The sequence below is a fragment of the Dendropsophus ebraccatus genome, chromosome 15, assembly GCF_027789765.1.
Source record: "Dendropsophus ebraccatus isolate aDenEbr1 chromosome 15, aDenEbr1.pat, whole genome shotgun sequence".
In the NCBI taxonomy this organism is placed as follows: domain Eukaryota; kingdom Metazoa; phylum Chordata; class Amphibia; order Anura; family Hylidae; genus Dendropsophus; species Dendropsophus ebraccatus.
In genome coordinates, this window is record NC_091468.1 from 26,353,125 (window position 1) to 26,371,542 (window position 18,418).

General features: G+C 45.6%; 1 protein-coding gene across 6 annotated transcripts in view; it reads left to right on the top strand.

Annotated features, from left to right (window-relative positions):
* ALK (ALK receptor tyrosine kinase) overlaps positions 1-18,418 on the top strand; it is a 405,981-nt gene that overhangs the window by 368,430 nt on the left and 19,133 nt on the right. For all 6 annotated transcript variants that reach the window (XM_069955319.1, XM_069955321.1, XM_069955318.1 and 3 more), the window contains 3 exons: positions 6,301-6,398; positions 7,311-7,403; positions 17,554-17,655. In XM_069955319.1, coding sequence (XP_069811420.1) covers positions 6,301-6,398; positions 7,311-7,403; positions 17,554-17,655 — 293 coding nt within the window. The remainder of the gene's footprint in view (positions 1-6,300; positions 6,399-7,310; positions 7,404-17,553; positions 17,656-18,418) is intronic.

Here is an 18,418-nt window from a genome sequence, read left to right on the forward strand (position 1 = left end):
TCTTGGTACTCTACTGTGTCAGGCCTAATTTTTGTGAGGTTCCAGGCCTGCCTCATCTAAAGGCCGGTAAAGGCCACTTTATGGTCATTTTTTTTATTATTTTTAATTTAACTTTAAAAATCAAATCGACTTCAATTCAAGTGCTATTTTGCAGGGCTGTCAGGTCATCTATTGTATCTCCAAGATACATGCCACCGTTCAAAGGAATAGACAGTGAAAATGGCGGATCCTAATTTAGCATCCTTGTGTTGTCTATTTCAAACCATATTATCTGTGGGTGTCAACTTGCTGGTGTTCTCTGCCGTCCTTTCATTTTTAAACTGTTCTAAAAGCAGTAGTCAGCTACTGGTCAGTCTAGTAATTAAAAAGACAAGTTATTAAGGGGGGGAGGAGGAGAGCAGTCAGCCTGTCAGGCACTGGCACTGTTCAAAGGAACAGACAGTGAAAATGGTGGATCCAAATTTAGCATCCTTGTGTTGTCCATTTCGAACCAGACAATCTGTCAACTCACTGTTGTTCTCTGTCGTCCTTTCATTTCTTAGCTGTTTCAAAGGCAGTAGTCAGCTGCCCGTTAAAGGCCACTTCATGGCCTTTTTTTTCATCTTCAATTTCAATTTTCAAATCAAATCAACTTCAATTCGACTATTTTGCAGGGCTGTCTGTTCATCTATTGTATCTCCGTGGTGTCAGGCTAAGTTTTTGGGTGTTTCATATGCTACCTGTGTTTTAATGGTTCCCTGTGTTTTCACTTCCATGCTGTGTCTGGCTAAATTTGAGGGTGGTTCACGTGCCCACGCGGTGGAATTCCACACTCCAGATGGTAGCCAGGGTTTACTAGCAACGCCAGAATGCCAGAGTGGACGTGGATGTCTGGTATCTGTCAGGTACTGGGCCCCTTTGAGGAGTCAACACAGATCAGCGGTGATGCAGCCAGCTGTGTCTGCTTCAAACCTCCCTCCTCAGCCTTTGCCTTCATCTCAGGAGACGGGAGAAGAACATCCGCCGCTAGATAGCCAGCCCACCCTCACATCTGTTTCTCTGCACGAAGTAGAGGAGGAGGAAGAAGAGCAGACTGCTGCCGCGACTGAAGAGGGTACCCATGCTCAATCCTTAGCTGTTGAGCATTTATGGCCTGAAGAGGAGGAATTGGTGGAGAAATTGAGAGTCAGCCTATTTAGGAGACGGAATTTTTGCGTGTTGGGACCCTGGCGCACATGGCTGACTTTATGTTAGGCTGTCTTTCCCGTGAACCTCGGGTTAAAAAATTTTTTGACAACACCAATTACTAGGTGTTCACCCTCCTGGACCCAGGGTACAAGCAGAACTTTTCCACTCTCATTCCTGCCGAGGAACGCAGTATAAGAGTGAATCAATATCAACCGGCCCTGGTGCAGAAGCTGAAAATTTACTTCCCATCTGACACCACTAGCGCCAGAGGACGTTCTGTGGGTCAAAAAGCGGGGGAGGGGGGGTGGAGCAAGCAGCTTGTCAAGGGGCAGGGAAACACTCTCCAAGGCCTTTGACAGTTTCATGTGACCCCAGCAAGACTATGTCACCCGTCCCTAGTCTAGACAGAGTAGGGGGGAGGCCTTCACAAAGATGGTGAGGGAGTACCTTGCTGACCATACCAACGTGTACAATCTGTGGGTAACTGCAGCTATATAGTATATGCCACCCTCGTAAACAGGGCAATTAGCAGTGAGCTTGGATGTAACTGCAGTAAGAAATGAAGAACGAAGAAAATATACAGGTCAAACTAGTTTTTGGAGGTTGTTGTATACAATCTGTGGGTAACTGCAGCTATATAGTATATGCCACCCTCTTACACAGGGCAATTAGCGGTGAGCTTGGATGTAACTGCAGTAAGAAATAAAGAACTAAGAAAATATACAGGTGACACTAGTTTTTGGACGTTGTCGTATAAAATCCAGTGGGTAACTTCAGCTATATAGTATATGCCACCCTCTTACACAGGGCAATTAGCAGTGAGCTTGAATGTGACTCACCGCTTCTACCTGAGTCACTCTATCCTCACCGCCATGCGGTGTCTGGCATAATTGTTGGGAGGCTCATCTGCTACAGCTTCTACCTGGGTCACTCTGTCCTCACCACCATGCTGTGTCTGGCATAATTGTTGGGAGGCTCACCCGCTACTGCTTCTACCTTGGTCACTCTGTCCTCACCACAATGCTGTGTCTGGCATAATTGTTGGGAGGCTCACCTGCTACCGCTTCTACCTTGGTCACTCTGTCATCACCACCATGCTGTATCAAGCCTAATTTTTGGGAGGCTCACTTGCTACCTTACTTTTAATGGTTCTCTTTGTCCTCACTGCCATGCTGTGTCAGGCTAAATTTTGGGGTGTTTCATATGCTACCTCTGTTTTAATGGTTCCCTGTGTTCTCACTGCCATTCAGTGTCAGGCTAAATTATAGGGTCGTTCATATGCTACCTCTGTTTTAATAGTTACCTGTGTTCTCACCGCCATGCTGTGTCAGGCTAAGTTTTTGGGTGGTTCTTATGCTACCTCTGTTTTAATAGTTTACTGTATTCTCACCGCCATGCTGTGTCAGGCAAAATTTTGGGATGGTTCATATACTACCTCTGTTTTAATCCTTCACTGTGTGATCATTGCCATACTGTTGCCCATAATTTGGCCTAATGGTGCGATTAGGCAGCCTCAGAGGCATCCATGCATGCTGCCCCTGCAGTTTTCTGTCCATTTCCGTGATGTTTCCATCATTTTCTGAGGGTGACAGGTTTACACACGGCCTTCCCTCTGCCGAGCTTGGGTCCCCTGCAAAAATGCTTGAGTTTCCCATTGACTTCAATGGGGTTCGTTACTCGAAACGAGCACCCGAGTATCGGGAAATATTCGTCTCGGGTAACGAGCACCCGAGCATTTTAGTACTCGCTCATCACTAACTATAAGGTATTAAGCCCCTATTACACAGGACGATAAAGAGGAGAAAACAAGCGCTGTCAGGGCTCGCTTGCTCCTCGTTCCCCGCAGGTAAGAGCCGATCAGCTGACAACGTTCATGTTAGCTGATCGCTGTCTTCTATTACACAAAACAATTATCGGCCATAATGGCTGAATACTGCCGATAATCGTTTCGTGTAATAGGAGCTTTACTCTCTCAAGCCACTTCATTTACAGTACATATACAGAGGGAGACAGGGAAGCAATACGATCTATCTAAATTATGTACAGGGAGAGAGAGATGTACAATATGTGGTAACACACACAGACAGCACTGTATGTAGTAACATCATTTATAGCGGAGAAATAGGCTTGAGTATCTGTACTCACATAACTCACAGGGAGAGACAGGCAGGCATTATTATCTGTGACTAGAACATGTACAGGAGGAAAATGGAAGGTAGCATTATCTATATAAGGTATGTAGACAGACAGGTAGGCTAGTACTATCTGTGCCTGCACCTCTAACATAGCGAGATGGAACAGCAGTATTAACTGTGTCTATATTGTTTAGATGGAAAGTCAGAAAGGCAGTACTGTTCCTTCACAAGTAGAAACCGGTAGGCACTACTATTTTCTAGGAGAGACACAGAGGCAGTATTATCTGTGCCTACATTATTAACTGAGAGTTAATTGGAGGCAGAACAATTTTTTACCTTATTGACACATTACATTGTCTAAATAAATTCATAAAGAACATTAAAACTAACTGATAAATACATATTTCGATTTATCCGAAATGGATGGATGGATGAAAGCCAGACAGACAGAGACTTTTGGTGCCCATACAGGATTCATGGGGCACCGTACAGTTTCTTGTTATGAAGCCCCATGAGTCCCAGCTGTGCCGATAGATAGAATAATAAATAAATAGATAGATAGATAGAATAATAGTAAAATTCATTTTGCACATGGACATCCAGACCAACCTCTTCTGTATATTCTCAATTTTGGCAGCTATCTGGCTCAGCATGACCTGAATTTTTTTTCTTTTTTTCTTTTCAAATAAAACATATAAAAATAAAAATCCTTAGTTGCTGCACGGCCTGCCCTGTAATCTCTGGCAGACTGGCAGACTGGCATTGTCAGAGGGAATTACTCTCATAAATAGTCCTTAGCTGAGCAGCCTCCATCCTTTTTTCTTTCAGACACATTAGGGCAGTGGCCTTATTGAAGAAGAAGAATGTTCCGCAGTCAGAACATCACATTCTATCCTATTTATCTCTCAGAAATTATAAATGGTCTCCCAATCTCTGGTGGTTTATAAACTTATTTCCATCAGATAAGATAATAACAAGAAAATTACTAATGGACGTTTCACCCAGTGTCAGGAGAAGAGCCCCATCATCTACCTCCTAAATACAGAACTGCACACTGTGGAGAAAGAAGATATAAAATAGTTTCTTAACACAGAGGAATGAATAATAATAATAATAATAATAATAAAATATTAGTCTATTATCTCTAATATCTATTGTAAGGAATCTCTAAGCGACAAGGGGTATAGTATTATGGTATTCTTGTATATAGGAGCAGTATTATAGTAGTTATCCACGAACTGGAAAGAATGGAACCGCTGCACATCCCATCTATGGCTGATACTAATGCCGCTAGGCCTATATTAAAAATCAACACCAGAGTGTCTGTATATGAATTGATCAAGCCATATTAAATAATAATAATAATAATAATAATAATAAAATATTAGTCTATTATCTCTATCTATTGTAAGGAATCTCTAAGCGACAAGGGGTATAGTATTATGGTATTCTTGTATATAGGAGCAGTATTATAGTAGTTATATTCTTGTACATAGGAGCAGTATTATAGTAGCTATCCAACAACAGAGATAAAGAAGCTTGCACTCACCAAAACCGCTGCGGTATAAGGGTACAAACCCACTTGACGTATTTACTGCGTGAATCAGTCTTAAAAATAAGCAGGCAAAACGCAGGTTGGCTTTATACGATTGTTCTGCATTAAAATACGCAATTGTGTATTTTTGAAGCGTGAAGCTACATGCGTTTTTCACACAGGTTGTTAACAACTGATGCTTTGCTAACAACAAGCTTCACGCTTCAAAAATACGCAATTGCGTATTTTAATGCAGAACAATCGTATAAAGCCAACCTGCGTTTTGCCTGTTTATTTTTAAGACTGATTCACGCAGCAAATACGTCAAGTGGGTTTGTACCCTAAGTCCGTTTTATTCCGTCTTGATAGACATGAGTGGGGAGGGGAAGTGAAGGCAGGGGCGTCCAGTGGCTACAGCCGTTTCACATGACTAATCACGCATCTTCTGGCCTCCGTACACAAAACGCGCGTCGGGTGAGTGGTATGGCCAAAGCCCAATGCCCAGTGCTTTGTCTGTGTAAATCTAACTACAATCCATACTTGGTATACACTTGTATCGTTGGATATCCATTTTGTAATGTGATTTACTACCACCAATCTTCTGGGCATCTGGTTTCGTGTCCGCTCCTTCATTGTGTATTTTTAAGTGTCTTTGTAAATCATTTTCTCTACATATATCCTAATAAAAGAACAACAAAACATATCTCTATATTTGTATTTGGTCCTGCATTTTTTGGTGGGTTATTCCCCCGTTTCTTTTGGTTTGGGGAAGTTGTGAATTTTGGTGAGTGCCGCTTCAACATTTCTTGTGTGATATATCCTTGCGGGCACCACCAAAATATTACACACTAAGTGCCAACCTCCAAGCTGTTTTTTGTGTTCTTTATCACTGGCTTGTGTGAATATATATTTTTGTACATAGGGGGTAGTATTATAGTAGGTATTAGCAATACAAGAAACAGATACGGCACTCACCAATACAGCTGGAGTCTTTATTCAGGCACTATTCACAGCGGGGAAGGGAGGACAGGTAGGGGATACCCTAGCTTGAGGAAGCGACAATTAGGCGAGAAACAGCTGTCCTGGGGTACCATGTGCCCGCACTGCCACCTGTCCTCCCTTCCCCGCTGTGAATAGTGCCTGAATAAAGACTCCAGCTGCATTGGTGAGTGCCCGTATCTGTTTCTTCCATTGCTACTACATCTGTTCTTCTCACTCACGGAGCACCCCATTGAATCTATACAGTTGTTGTCGTTTAATTTGATCGCACATCGCTTGTGGTGCCGACCATTACCTTGCTTTTGAGATTATAGTAGGTATATTCTTATAAATAGATAGATGCTAATTTTTTAACTTCAGATTTACTTAGTACAGTTGTATTTGTTTATGAACATTGGCTACATTTTGTCTGTAGCTCTTGTCGTATGGTCTTACAATTTTTTTTGAACATTCATTCTTCTATAGAACCAGCCATCTTCCCTTACCATGTTGGACCTTCTTAATGTAGCTCGTGATATAGCCAATGGCTGCCAGTATCTGGAGGAAAACCACTTTATTCACAGGTATCTGAACAAAGCCTTTTTATACATAACACATAAGCCTGCATGCTTTACACTCTATGCACATAGAAAGCTGCATCTAATGCCCATTGAGGCCTAAACTTTCATCAGGGCCCCAGCTTTGGTATTATTTCGGGGTAGAAAGCATTATTATTTGGACAGTACGTAGTAATGTATTGTGCTCCTATGTTCACACTGTATGGGCACACATGGCGTTACTATTTAGGAGAGCATATGGACCTGCATGATTGTGTTTTAGCCACTGTTGGGGCAGTATCTTGGCACAATTCTCAATATAAGGCTATGTACTCTTGTTGTGCACACATTGCATCAACTACAGCCCTTGTTCATTGCGGTGGCACAAAATAATGACCATGTCTATTTTCTACAGCCGTTGTCCACGAACAGCAGCCTTAGTAAATATACTGTTTACATGCTGTTTGGCCATATTGGCGGCTTTAGTGTGAATGAAAGTCAATGATTAATTGATTTTTTTATCCACACCCATAGAAACAGCAGACTTCTCTGGGTGTAAAATAATTTCCTACAGCCAATAATGCTTTGTTGGCCTGAGGAACATGTTAAACAGCATTGTTTTATGTTGTGTGAACATGGCCTTATAGTGTACTGAGACACTTTCATTGTATATGTTATACGCTATGCTCTGGTTTGAGAAGGGTAGCACTATTTCACTTACCACAAAGAAAATCAGACAATTATCACAGATGGTTTAGTTATATTCATGCACTCATTATATGAAAGAAGCCAGAATCTGAAACCAGTCAGAACTTTGGAGGAACTTGGTATAAAATTCTTAGGATCATGAGAGACATGCAGCCCGTCCTAAGGTGCTTGTCACCGCACAATATTGATGGAGGCTGACCTTTATTAAAACAATTGATCATGTCTTTCCAGAGACATCGCTGCAAGGAACTGCCTGCTCACCTGTCAAGGACCTGGCAGAGTTGCAAAAATTGGGGACTTCGGGATGGCTCGGGATATATACAGGTAAAATACCATAGGCGATTAATACAAAAAGGTACAGATCGTCCTCCTGAGCCTCGGCAGAGCCCCATCATCTGTGGCTGAGACGTCTCACGTCTCTGCCATGTCTTGTAGGTTCCTGAATAATAAAATATCAGGTACAGTGTGGCAACCACTAGTCTGTGTATTCTGCACTGCCTCCCCCTATGATATAAGGCTATTACCACCAGTCTGTATACTCCCGTGTATTCTGTACTGACTCCCCCATGATATAAGGCTATTACCACCAGTCTGTATACTCCTGTGTATTCTGTACTGACTCCCCCCCCCCATGATATAAGGCTATTACCACCAGTCTGTATACTCCTGTGTATTCTGCACTGACCCCCCTATGATATAAGGCTATTACCACCAGTCTGTATACTCCCGTGTATTCTGTACTGACTCTCCCTATGATATAAGGCTATTACCACCAGTCTGTATAGCCCTGTGTATTCTGTACTGACTCCCCCTATGATATAAGGCTATTACCACCAGTCTGTATAGCCCTGTGTATTCTGTACTGACTCCCCTATGATATATGGCTATTACCACCAGTCTGTATAGCTCAGTGTATTCTGTACTGATCCCCCCCCCATGATATAAGGTTATTACCACCAGTCTGTATACTCCTGTGTATTCTGTACTGACTCCCCCCATGATATAAGGCTATTACCACCAGTCTGTATACTCCTGTGTATTCTGTACTGACTCCCCCTATGATATAAGGCTATTACCACCAGTCTGTATAGCCCTGTGTATTCTGTACTGACTCCCCCCATGATATAAGGCTATTACCACCAGTCTGTATACTCCTGTGTATTCTTTACTGACTCCCCCCTATGATATAAGGCTATTACCACCAGTCTGTATAGCCCTGTGTATTCTGTACTGACTCTCCCTATGATATAAGGCTATTACCACCAGTCTGTATAGCCCTGTGTATTCTGTACTGACTCCCCCTATGATATAAGGCTATTACCACCAGTCTGTATAGCCCTGTGTATTCTGCACTGACCCCCCTATGATATAAGGCTATTACCACCAGTCTGTATACTCCTGTGTATTCTGTACTGACTCCCCCTATGATATAAGGCTATTACCACCAGTCTGTATACTCCTGTGTATTCTGTACTGACTCCCCCCTATGATATATGGCTATTACCACCAGTCTGTATACTCCTGTGTATTCTGCACTGACCCCCCCTATGATATAAGGCTATTACCACCAGTCTGTATACTCCTGTGTATTCTGTACTGACTCCCCCTATGATATAAGGCTATTACCACCAGTCTGTATACTCCTGTGTATTCTGCACTGACCCCCCCTATGATATAAGGCTATTACCACCAGTCTGTAGGGCTGGGCGATATTGGCCAAAATAGATATCGCGGTTAATCATACATGTAGTCGCGGTAACGATAATTGAACGATAATTATGACACACCCCTTTGTAAGCCACACCCCTTTGTAAGCCACACCCACCTGACCGGGCCAACCTTAAGATATTTTTTTTAAATAGAGTAAAAAAAATAAAGTAAGTCACTTAGCAGCAACCCAAGGCTGTGCCATTTATTCTATTAGTAGGGGGTCTCGGCTGTGTACCTGTGTATACACGTCCAGGTCTCTGCTATGTACACACTACAGGACATGTATATAAAAGTATACAGCTATATACACACTCCAGGACATGTATATTCAAGTATACAGCTATATACACACTACAAGACGTGTATATACAGCTATGCAGATCCCTATGCCCTATTCCTGGTACAGTCTTCTTTCCATTTCCATTGAAAACACATGCACACTCAGTTAAGCTGAGCATTCATGTGTATCAGGGGATCCCAAGAGATAGCTGGGGGTGGAGCAGGGGCATAGCTAGGATTCATGGGGCCCTATAGCATAGAAACTGCATGGGGCCCATGAATTCTGTATAAGCCTGCCCCAACCTGTGGCAGTACATCAAAAAGAAGAGGGGGCGTTGCAATTAAAACTGGGGCAGGGTGGAAGCAGCTGGGGGTGACTGGGGCAGGGTGGCAGCAGCTGGGGGTGACTGGGGCAGGGTGGCAGCAGCTGGGGGTGACTGGGGCAGGGTGGCAGCAGCTGGGGGTGACTGGGGCAGGGTGGCAGCAGCTGGGGGTGACTGGGGCAGGGTGGCAGCAGCTGGGGGTGACTGGGGCAGGGTGGCAGCAGCTGGGGGTGACTGGGGCAGGGTGGCAGAGGCTGGGGGTGACTGGGGCAGGGTGGCAGAGGCTGGGGGTGACTGGGGCAGGGTGGCAGAAGCTGGGGGTGACTGGGGCAGGGTGGCAGAGGCTGGGGGTGACTGGGGCAGGGTGGCAGAGGCTGGGGGTGACTGGGGCAGGGTGGCAGAAGCTGGGGGTGACTGGGGCAGGGTGGCAGAGGCTGGGGGTGACTGGGGCAGGGTGGCAGAGGCTGGGGGTGACTGGGGCAGGGTGGCAGAAGCTGGGGGTGACTGGGGCAGGGTGGCAGAGGCTGGGGGTGACTGGGGCAGGGTGGCAGAAGCTGGGGGTGACTGGGGCAGGGTGGCAGAAGCTGGGGGTGACTGGGGCAGGGTGGCAGAGGCTGGGGGTGACTGGGGCAGGGTGGCAGAAGCTGGGGGTGACTGGGGCAGGGTGGCAGCAGCTGGGGGTGACTGGGGCAGGGTGGCAGCAGCTGGGGGGACCTGGGTAGAAGGGGGGCACATAAATAGTATCTCCTCATCCCCAACTAACCCCCCCCCGCCCCCCCACCCCCGCCCTGGGCACACATGCTTCACTCTCGGACAGCCGCTGACTCGTCCCACATACTGAGCACACACGCTGCCCTGCAGGCCGTTTGCGCGCGGAGGTCCCCGGTCTCTGGAGGAGGAGACTGCAGGGACCGCGGGATCGGGTGAGGGCATCGCTGTGCGTGCTGGAGCTGTACAGTGGGATTGGAGGTCTGCACTGCGCCCCCTGATCCCGCTGTGCAACTGCAGCGATGCCCTCACCCGATCCCGCGGTCCCTGCAGTCTCCTCCTCCAGAGACCGGGGACCTCCGCGCGCAAACGGCCTGCAGGGCAGCGTGTGTGCTCAGACGGGTCCCGGCTGTCCGGGAGAGAAGCCGAGGGCGCGGGGGGAAGCTTCAAACTGTCATACTACGGAGCCAGGGGATCTCTCATCCCCTGCCCTGCTCCACTATATATGCGTCCCCAGACGCGAGGGGACTGAGGATGCGGCCGCCGGATTAAAAATACCGCAGATACCGTCCTGGCAGAGTTGAGTTCGGTTAACCGACGCCAGGGACAGTATCGGTATTTTCACGGTATACCGCCCAGCCCTACCAGTCTGTATACTCCTGTGTATTCTGTACTGACCCCCCCTATGATATAAGGCTATTACCACCAGTCTGTATACTCCTGTGTATTCTGTACTGACTCCCCCTATGATATAAGGCTATTACCACCAGTCTGTATACTCCTGTGTATTCTGTACTGACTCCCCCTATGATATAAGGCTATTACCACCAGTCTGTATAGCCCTGTATATTCTGCACTGATTCCCCCCTATGATATGAGGCTATTACCACCAGTCTGTATACTCCTGTGTATTCTGTACTGCCCCCATGATATAAGGCTATTACCACCAGTCTGCATAATTCTGACCTCCCTATGATATAAGGCTAGTACTACCAGTCTGTATACTCCTGTGTATTCTGCACTGACCCCCCCCCCCCCATGATATAAGGCTATTACCATCAGTCTGTATAGCCCTTTGTATTCTGTACTGACTCCCCCTATCATATAAGGCTATTACCACCAGTCTGTATAGCCCTGTGTATTCTGCACTGACCCCCCTATGATATAAGGCTATTACCACCAGTCTGTATACTCCTGTGTATTCTGCACTGACTCCCCCCATGATATAAGGCTATTACCACCAGTCTGTATAGCTCTAGAGTCTTGGCCACTAGGTGTCTCACTTCTCCACAATCTGCTGTCCACTGCTTGTTGTTGGGAAGAATCTGTCTGTAGTAACTGATAAGAACACAGGAAGTGAGATGGAGCTAAGCTATGGCCATGTGCAGGATAGGGGACAGAAAGATCCTGAGAATACCTGGGCTGTGTACCTGACAGGTAAACTTTAAAGTGATTGCTGGCATAGGCAGTCCTCTAGACCCTGCAAATAAATAAGTTAATGGAAAAAATTAATTTCAGGCAGAGGGTGGGGGAAACATAATAAAAAATATTTTACCGTCCTGTTGCCCATGCAATGTCATGACCCAGCTAACGGATGCTCCACTCAGCTAGTCATTGACTTGGTGGACACCACTGCAGTAACTGATTGGCTAAGCATGCTTAATCCCACCCTTAGGTGATGTTACAGCCAAGTGACGTACCTTAACCCCTTAACGACCGTATATTTAAGCCCTGGCAGCCTCGGGGAGTTCACAGCAGGGCCGCGCGGCAACCCTGCTCTGAACCTCAGCGGTCCCAGGTGCGGCATGTAGCCCAGGACCGCGGCTATTAGCGGGCATGGTCTGATCGCCGTGCCCGCTAATTAAGGATTCAGATGCAGCTGTTAAAGTTGACAGCTGCATCTGAATCCGTTATGCAGCCAATTCCCTGGTGTCTAGTGGGGTGGACATACATCCACTGCTGGCTGGGTGAGTGCCGTAATGCCGCTGATCCTGGCTCGGCACTCTATTGCTTCCGGCTGCAGCAGCCGGAAGCAATCCAGTGCCTATCTCCCTATCTTAATGAGCGATCAGTGTGCTTATACTAGAAGTCCCCCAGGGGGAATAACCCTTACCCCAGGGGGGCTTCTAATATACAGTATGCGTAAAAAAAAAAGTGTCATTATTAATAAAAAGCCCTCTTCCCTAATAAAAGTGTGAATCACCCTCCTTTTTCCTATGTTATAAATAAAAATAAATAAATAAACATGTTTGGTATCGCCGCGTGCGTAATCCCCCAAAATATTAATTTATCACATTCCTGATCTCGCGCGGTAAGCAGCGTAAGCGTAAAAAAATCACAAAGTGGAAAATTGCGCATTTTTGGTCGCATCAAATCCAGAGAAATTGTAATAAAAAGCGATCAAAAAGTCACATATGCGCAATTTAGGTACTGATAGAAAGTAAACATCATGGCGCAAAAAATGACACCTCACACAGCCCCATAGACCAAAGTATAAAAGTGTTATAAGCCTGGGAATGGAGCGATTTTAAGGAACATATATGGTTTGAATTTTTTACAAGCCATCAGGTAAAAGAAAGGTTATACATGTTATATATCGTTTTAATCGTAACGACATGAGGAACATATATAATGAGTCAGTTTTACCCCAGGGCGAACGGCATAAAAACATATACCCCCACATTTCAATTTCACCACACATTTATTTTTTTTCTGGTTATGCATTGTCTTTTATTAAAAAATACAGTCTATCATTGCAAAGTACAATTAGTGGCGCAAAAATAAGGGCTCATGTGGGTTTCTAGGTGAAAAAAATGCAAGTGCTATGGCCTTTTAAGCACAAGGAGGAAAAAAAAACGGAAGAGCAAAAATCAAAATTAGTCCGGTCCTTAAGGGGTTAAAGCTGAGAGAAAGTGACATTGGGGTACGGGAGCCCAGTGATGCAGCGCAGCGTGGGCACGAGGTCTGGTAAGCATACTTTCTTTATTATGTTCCCCCCACCCCCTGATTTTTTCCCCCACCGGACTTCTTCTTTAATTCTTTTTAAGGGCTAAGCTACCTCCATAAGAGAACACCAGAAGGCAAGCTTTATAATTCTGCACACAACAGATTATCTTATGACCCCTACCGACAAGCCCAGGAGCTGCATGCAGATCACCCCAAGTTGTAAAGTATGGAAACTGAGCCCCAAAACCTTCTGAAGTATATAGAAATATGCTCCAGATGATGCTAAGCATTGTGCCAGTAGGTATCCTCTAAAGCTTATGGCGCATCAGCAGCTTTTCTGTCAACAGTCAACCCCAAGGTAAAAACCAGCGAGTGAAAAGAACATCCAGCAACGGATAAATACTAGAACAAAGTGCATAAGAAGGTTCTTGGGGGAAGGCGATGAAATATTTACTTTCCTGCAAATCGAGATCAGAGTGTGGACACCGGGAAGCGGCTGGTTCAGAGCAGAATACACACAAGTAATATGTAATGCAGAGCATTGTCTGACCGGAACGCCAATTACAACCCTGAAAGGTCACGGCGGATGTTGGACAGATTATAAAAGTGCTGACCACCACTTATAATTATATATAAGAGCCGAAGATCCTTGTTTTCCTTGAAGTAATTACCAGAAATAATAGCACATTTACTTGCAGTAATTCCTTCTTAATGGAGTTGGCAGAACAACATTGTATACATTATTATCTATGGTATATTTTCTTCTTTAGGGTGCCTTCACACCTACCGGATCCACAGCGGATGTCACTTCTGCGGATTCGAAGCGAAAACTGCTGCGGATCCGGTATGATAGCACATATTCGCAGCAGGATTAACATCCCGCTGTGAATATGTGCTTTAACTCCCTGGTGCCCGCAGCCCCGCCGTCGCAGCCCCGAATTACCTGCTCAGCGGCGCGGCTGCAGTGAGGCTCCCGGCTCTGACCGGGACCGGAGCCGGCAGCCTCACTGCAGCCGCGCCGCCGAGCAGGTACTGTATGCTCTCGGCGGCGGGATGCGGGCAGCAGCGGGCTGGGGGTGGGCTGATGGGGGGATGCGACGGCGGGGCTGCGGGCACCAGGGAGTTAAAGCACATATTCACAGCGGGATGCAGAAGTGAGATCCGCTGTGGATCCGGTAGGTGTGAAGGCACCCTTAGGGTGCGTTCACACTTACAGGATCTGCAGCAGATTTGATGGTGCAGATTTAAAGCAAATCAAATCTGGGCCATCAAATCGCTGATGCACACAAGAGCCGCATGCTGAATGAATAGCGGCTGCAGAAAACTGACATGTCAGTTTTTTGTGGCGCAGCTAGGGATCCCGGCCGGAGTGCAAGTTCCATAGTAATCACGGCCGTTGTTGCAAATTATCAACAACGGCCGTGATTATTACGAAAATTTACATAGTGTGAACATAGCCTTGGGGTGCATTCACACGTATAGGATGTGCAGCAGATTTGATGGCACTGTTTTGAAGTTGCAGATTTAAAGCAAATCAAATCTTGACGATCAAATCTGCTGAGGAGCGCTGATTGGCTGAAGAGGAGCCGTTTGAAATTCCGGCTCATCTCTTCAGCCAATCAGTGCACTAAAGAGGGGAGCAGGTAACGTATGGTCGCTGCGGGGGCAATCGAAGCGGCGGTGGGGGTGGCGATTGAGCCGGCGCAGGGGGCTGCGGATGAGCCGGGGGCCGGGCTGGGCTGCGGGCGGCCGGACTATTGCGCGATGACTGTTTACACGGAGCGATCGGCGAATTTTTTGCAAACGACGAACGACGATTTAAGAACATGTTAAAAGATCAAAATGAACGATTTCTCGCTCGTCGTTCGATCGTTCGCCGCGTTTACACGTACGATTATCGTTCGAATTCGATCGTTATCGCGAAAATTCACCCGATAATCGTTCCGTGTAAGCGCAGCATTAGGGCCCTATTCCACCGGACGATTATCATTTGCATAATCGTTAACAATTAACTATCTTAAACGACCGCTATTGCGAAAGACCTGAAAAAGTTCACTCGTTTCCATGGAACGATAATCGTTACTTATGATCGTAATTGTGATCGTTTTTTCTTCGCTATTGCGTTCGTATCTATTGTGAATGACCGAACAATGTCTTATTCAATGCGAACGATTTGGGAACGTTTTGCGAACGAGCAACGATAAAAATAGGTCCAGGTCTTATAAAGCGATCAACGATTTCTCGTTCAGTCGTTAATCGTTAACTGCATTTCAACCGAACGATTATCGTTTAGATTCGAACGATTTAAAAATAATCTGAATGATAATCGTCTGGTGGAATAGGGCCCTAAGACATATATTTTTGTATAACTAAGGCCGTTGTTGCCAACTGCAACAACGGCCACGCTTAAAACGAAAATATACGTGCCGTTACATGGTATACGCTCCGGCCGGGATCCCTAGTGGCGACGCAAACAACCGACAACTGCCGCTCGCTCCATAGTGTGCAATGGTAAGTTCTGCTGCGGGCACGTGCATCAGAACTCTGCGGCCCTAAAGATCATCATTTTAACAGGTCACAGAACGGCCGGTCTCATACTGTGTATGAACATGGCCTTAACCCTTTCCCGCACGAGGACGTAACTGTACGTCGCTGCGCGGCGACCCCACTCTGCACCGCGGCGGTCCCGGGTGCCACTTGTAGCCCGGGATTGCCGGTATTAGCAGGCACGGTCCGATCGCCGTGCCCGCTAATACAGTAATCAGATGCAGCTGTCAAACATGACAGCTGCATCCGATTACCGGATTCAGCTTATCCCTGGTGTCTAGTGGCGGAGATCGCTCCCCCGGGACGTTATCCCGGAGGAGTGATCTCCGTGTGTGCTGCCGGCCGGGGACCGATCCAAGATGGCGCCGTTCCCGGCTCGGCTCGGTTTAAAAAAAAGTATTGTTATAAGTAAAAAGCCCCCTCCCCTAATAAAAGTCTGAATCACCCCCCTTTTCCCAGGTTATAAATAAAAGTAAATAAATAAATAAACATGTTTGCTATCGCCGCGTGCGTAATTGCCCGAACTATTAATCACATTCCTGATCTTGCACGGTAAACTGCGTCAGCGCAAAAAATTCCCATAGTGCAAAATTGCGCATTTTTGTTTGCATCAAATCCAGAAAAAATGTAATAAAAAGCGATCAAAAAGTCGTATATGCGCAATCAAGGTACCAATAGAAAGAACACATCATGGCACAAAAAATGACACCTCACACAGCCCCATAGACCAAAGGATAAAATCGTTATAAGCCTGGGAATGGAGCGATTTTAAGGAACGTATATTTGTTAACAATGGTTTGAATTTTTTACAGGCCATCAGATACAATATACGTTATACATGTTATATATTGTTTTAATCGTAACGACTTGAGGAACATGCATAACAAGTCAGTTTTACCCCAGGGCGAATGGCGTAAAAACACATTTCCCCCAAATAAAAGAAATGCGTTTTTTTTTTTTCAATTTCACCACACTTTTAATTTTTTTCTGGTTTCGCAGTATACTTTATGCAAAAATTCAGCCTGTCATTGCAAAGTAAAATTAGTGACGCAAAAAATAAGGGCTCATGTGGGTCTCTAGGTGGAAAAATGCAAGTGCTATGGCCTTTTAAGCACAAGGAGGAAAAAACGAAAACACAAAAACGAAAATTAGCCTGGTTCCGAAGGGGTTAAAGAGGACCTGTGGCGGGGTGACAGGCTCCTGACCCCCCACTAGAGCCCCCAATACTTACCTGATCGTGCCGGGTCTCGCTTCTTGATCCGGTCCGGTGACGGAGATTTCAGCGCCCGAAACCCGGCGTGCGCGCTCCTGAGATGAGTCCGCACCGGCTCCTGCCGATGCCTCGGACTCACATTCATTCTCTATGGGCATCAGACTCATCTCAGAAGCGCGCTCCAGGCTTCAGGCGTTGAAATCTCCGTCACCGGACCGGATCAAGAAACGGGACCCAGCGCGATCAGGTAAGTATAGGGGGCTCTAGCGGTGGATCCGGAGCCTGTCACCCCGGATCGGGGGGTAACAGGTTCCCTTTAAGGAGTATAACCTCAAAAGGCTGTTACTAAATTTTTTCCATCACTGTGCCAACAAACTATATATAAATTGAAGGGGATGTATCATGTTTGTGATTCTATGTATCATCTCTTAGAACAATACTTATTGATTATCATGAAGTATCTTCTAATTCCATCTGAAGCTTTTAGCAAAAGTTATTACATCTCAGTTTTCCTGACTTGTAGTACCCTTTCTCACCACCACCATAACAACTTTCTTCTATAGACAGCAATACAACAGCGCCCCCTCTGTTCTTTAAAATTTAGTAAAAAGAACCCTCAATTTATTGAGCAGGTAGAGATCTATGATGTTGTGTTATATCCCTTTATACATTTATTATTTAACCCTTTGTTGGAAGAGAAAGCTGTAAGGCTTTTTCAATAAAAACAGAATATATGTTTGCACCACAGGGCCAGTTATTACAGGAAAGGAGGATGCGCCATGCTGCCGGTAAAGTGGATGCCTCCTGAGGCCTTCATGGAAGGGATTTTTACATCTAAGACAGACACCTGGTAAGTCTCTCCTGTTTATGCGAATCAATAAACTGTAGTGAAGTTTACTAAAACACATCTGCTGCTCAGATCCCCTGCGGAAACTCTCAGTATCAGGAAAAGATTCTGTATTATCCAGTCATATCTGTGTGTAATACACATGTAAAGAGGTCACTGGTGTCTATATATGATAGATAAGGTCTTACATTGTTCTGGGAAATATGTGACTGTCACTCAGCTTTCCCAGAATCCAGAAGAGTCAATTAGTAAATTAGTGCAGCTGACTGCTTATTGTGTCAGTCAGTTCTCAAGGGTCTAGGGAAATTGGGTGTTACTTGCTATAAAAGCTACCATATTGGTCATCACAGAGTTTGGGTTTGAGTCCATCCGAACCTGATCGTTTGGCATTTGATTAGCTGGGGCTGCTGAAGTTGGATAAAGCTCTAAGGTTGTCTGGAAAACATGTATACAGCCAATGATCCATGTTTTCCACATAGCCTTAGGGCTTTATCCAACTTCAGCAGCCACCGCTAATCAAATGCCGAAAGTTCGGGTTCGGATGGACTCGAGCATGCTCCAGGTTCGCTCATCTCTAGTCATCACCCAGCATACCAGAAGCAGATATATACACGATTGTAGAATTTAGGAACTTATTGAGTGCCATAAATAATGCATATTAATCATCTCCTATCATATTGCCTATTCTTGCTGCTTCTATAGGGCCCAGCTGTGACCAACCCTCTCCCAATTTCCTATGGGCTGCACTGGACCCCTCTCTTAAAGG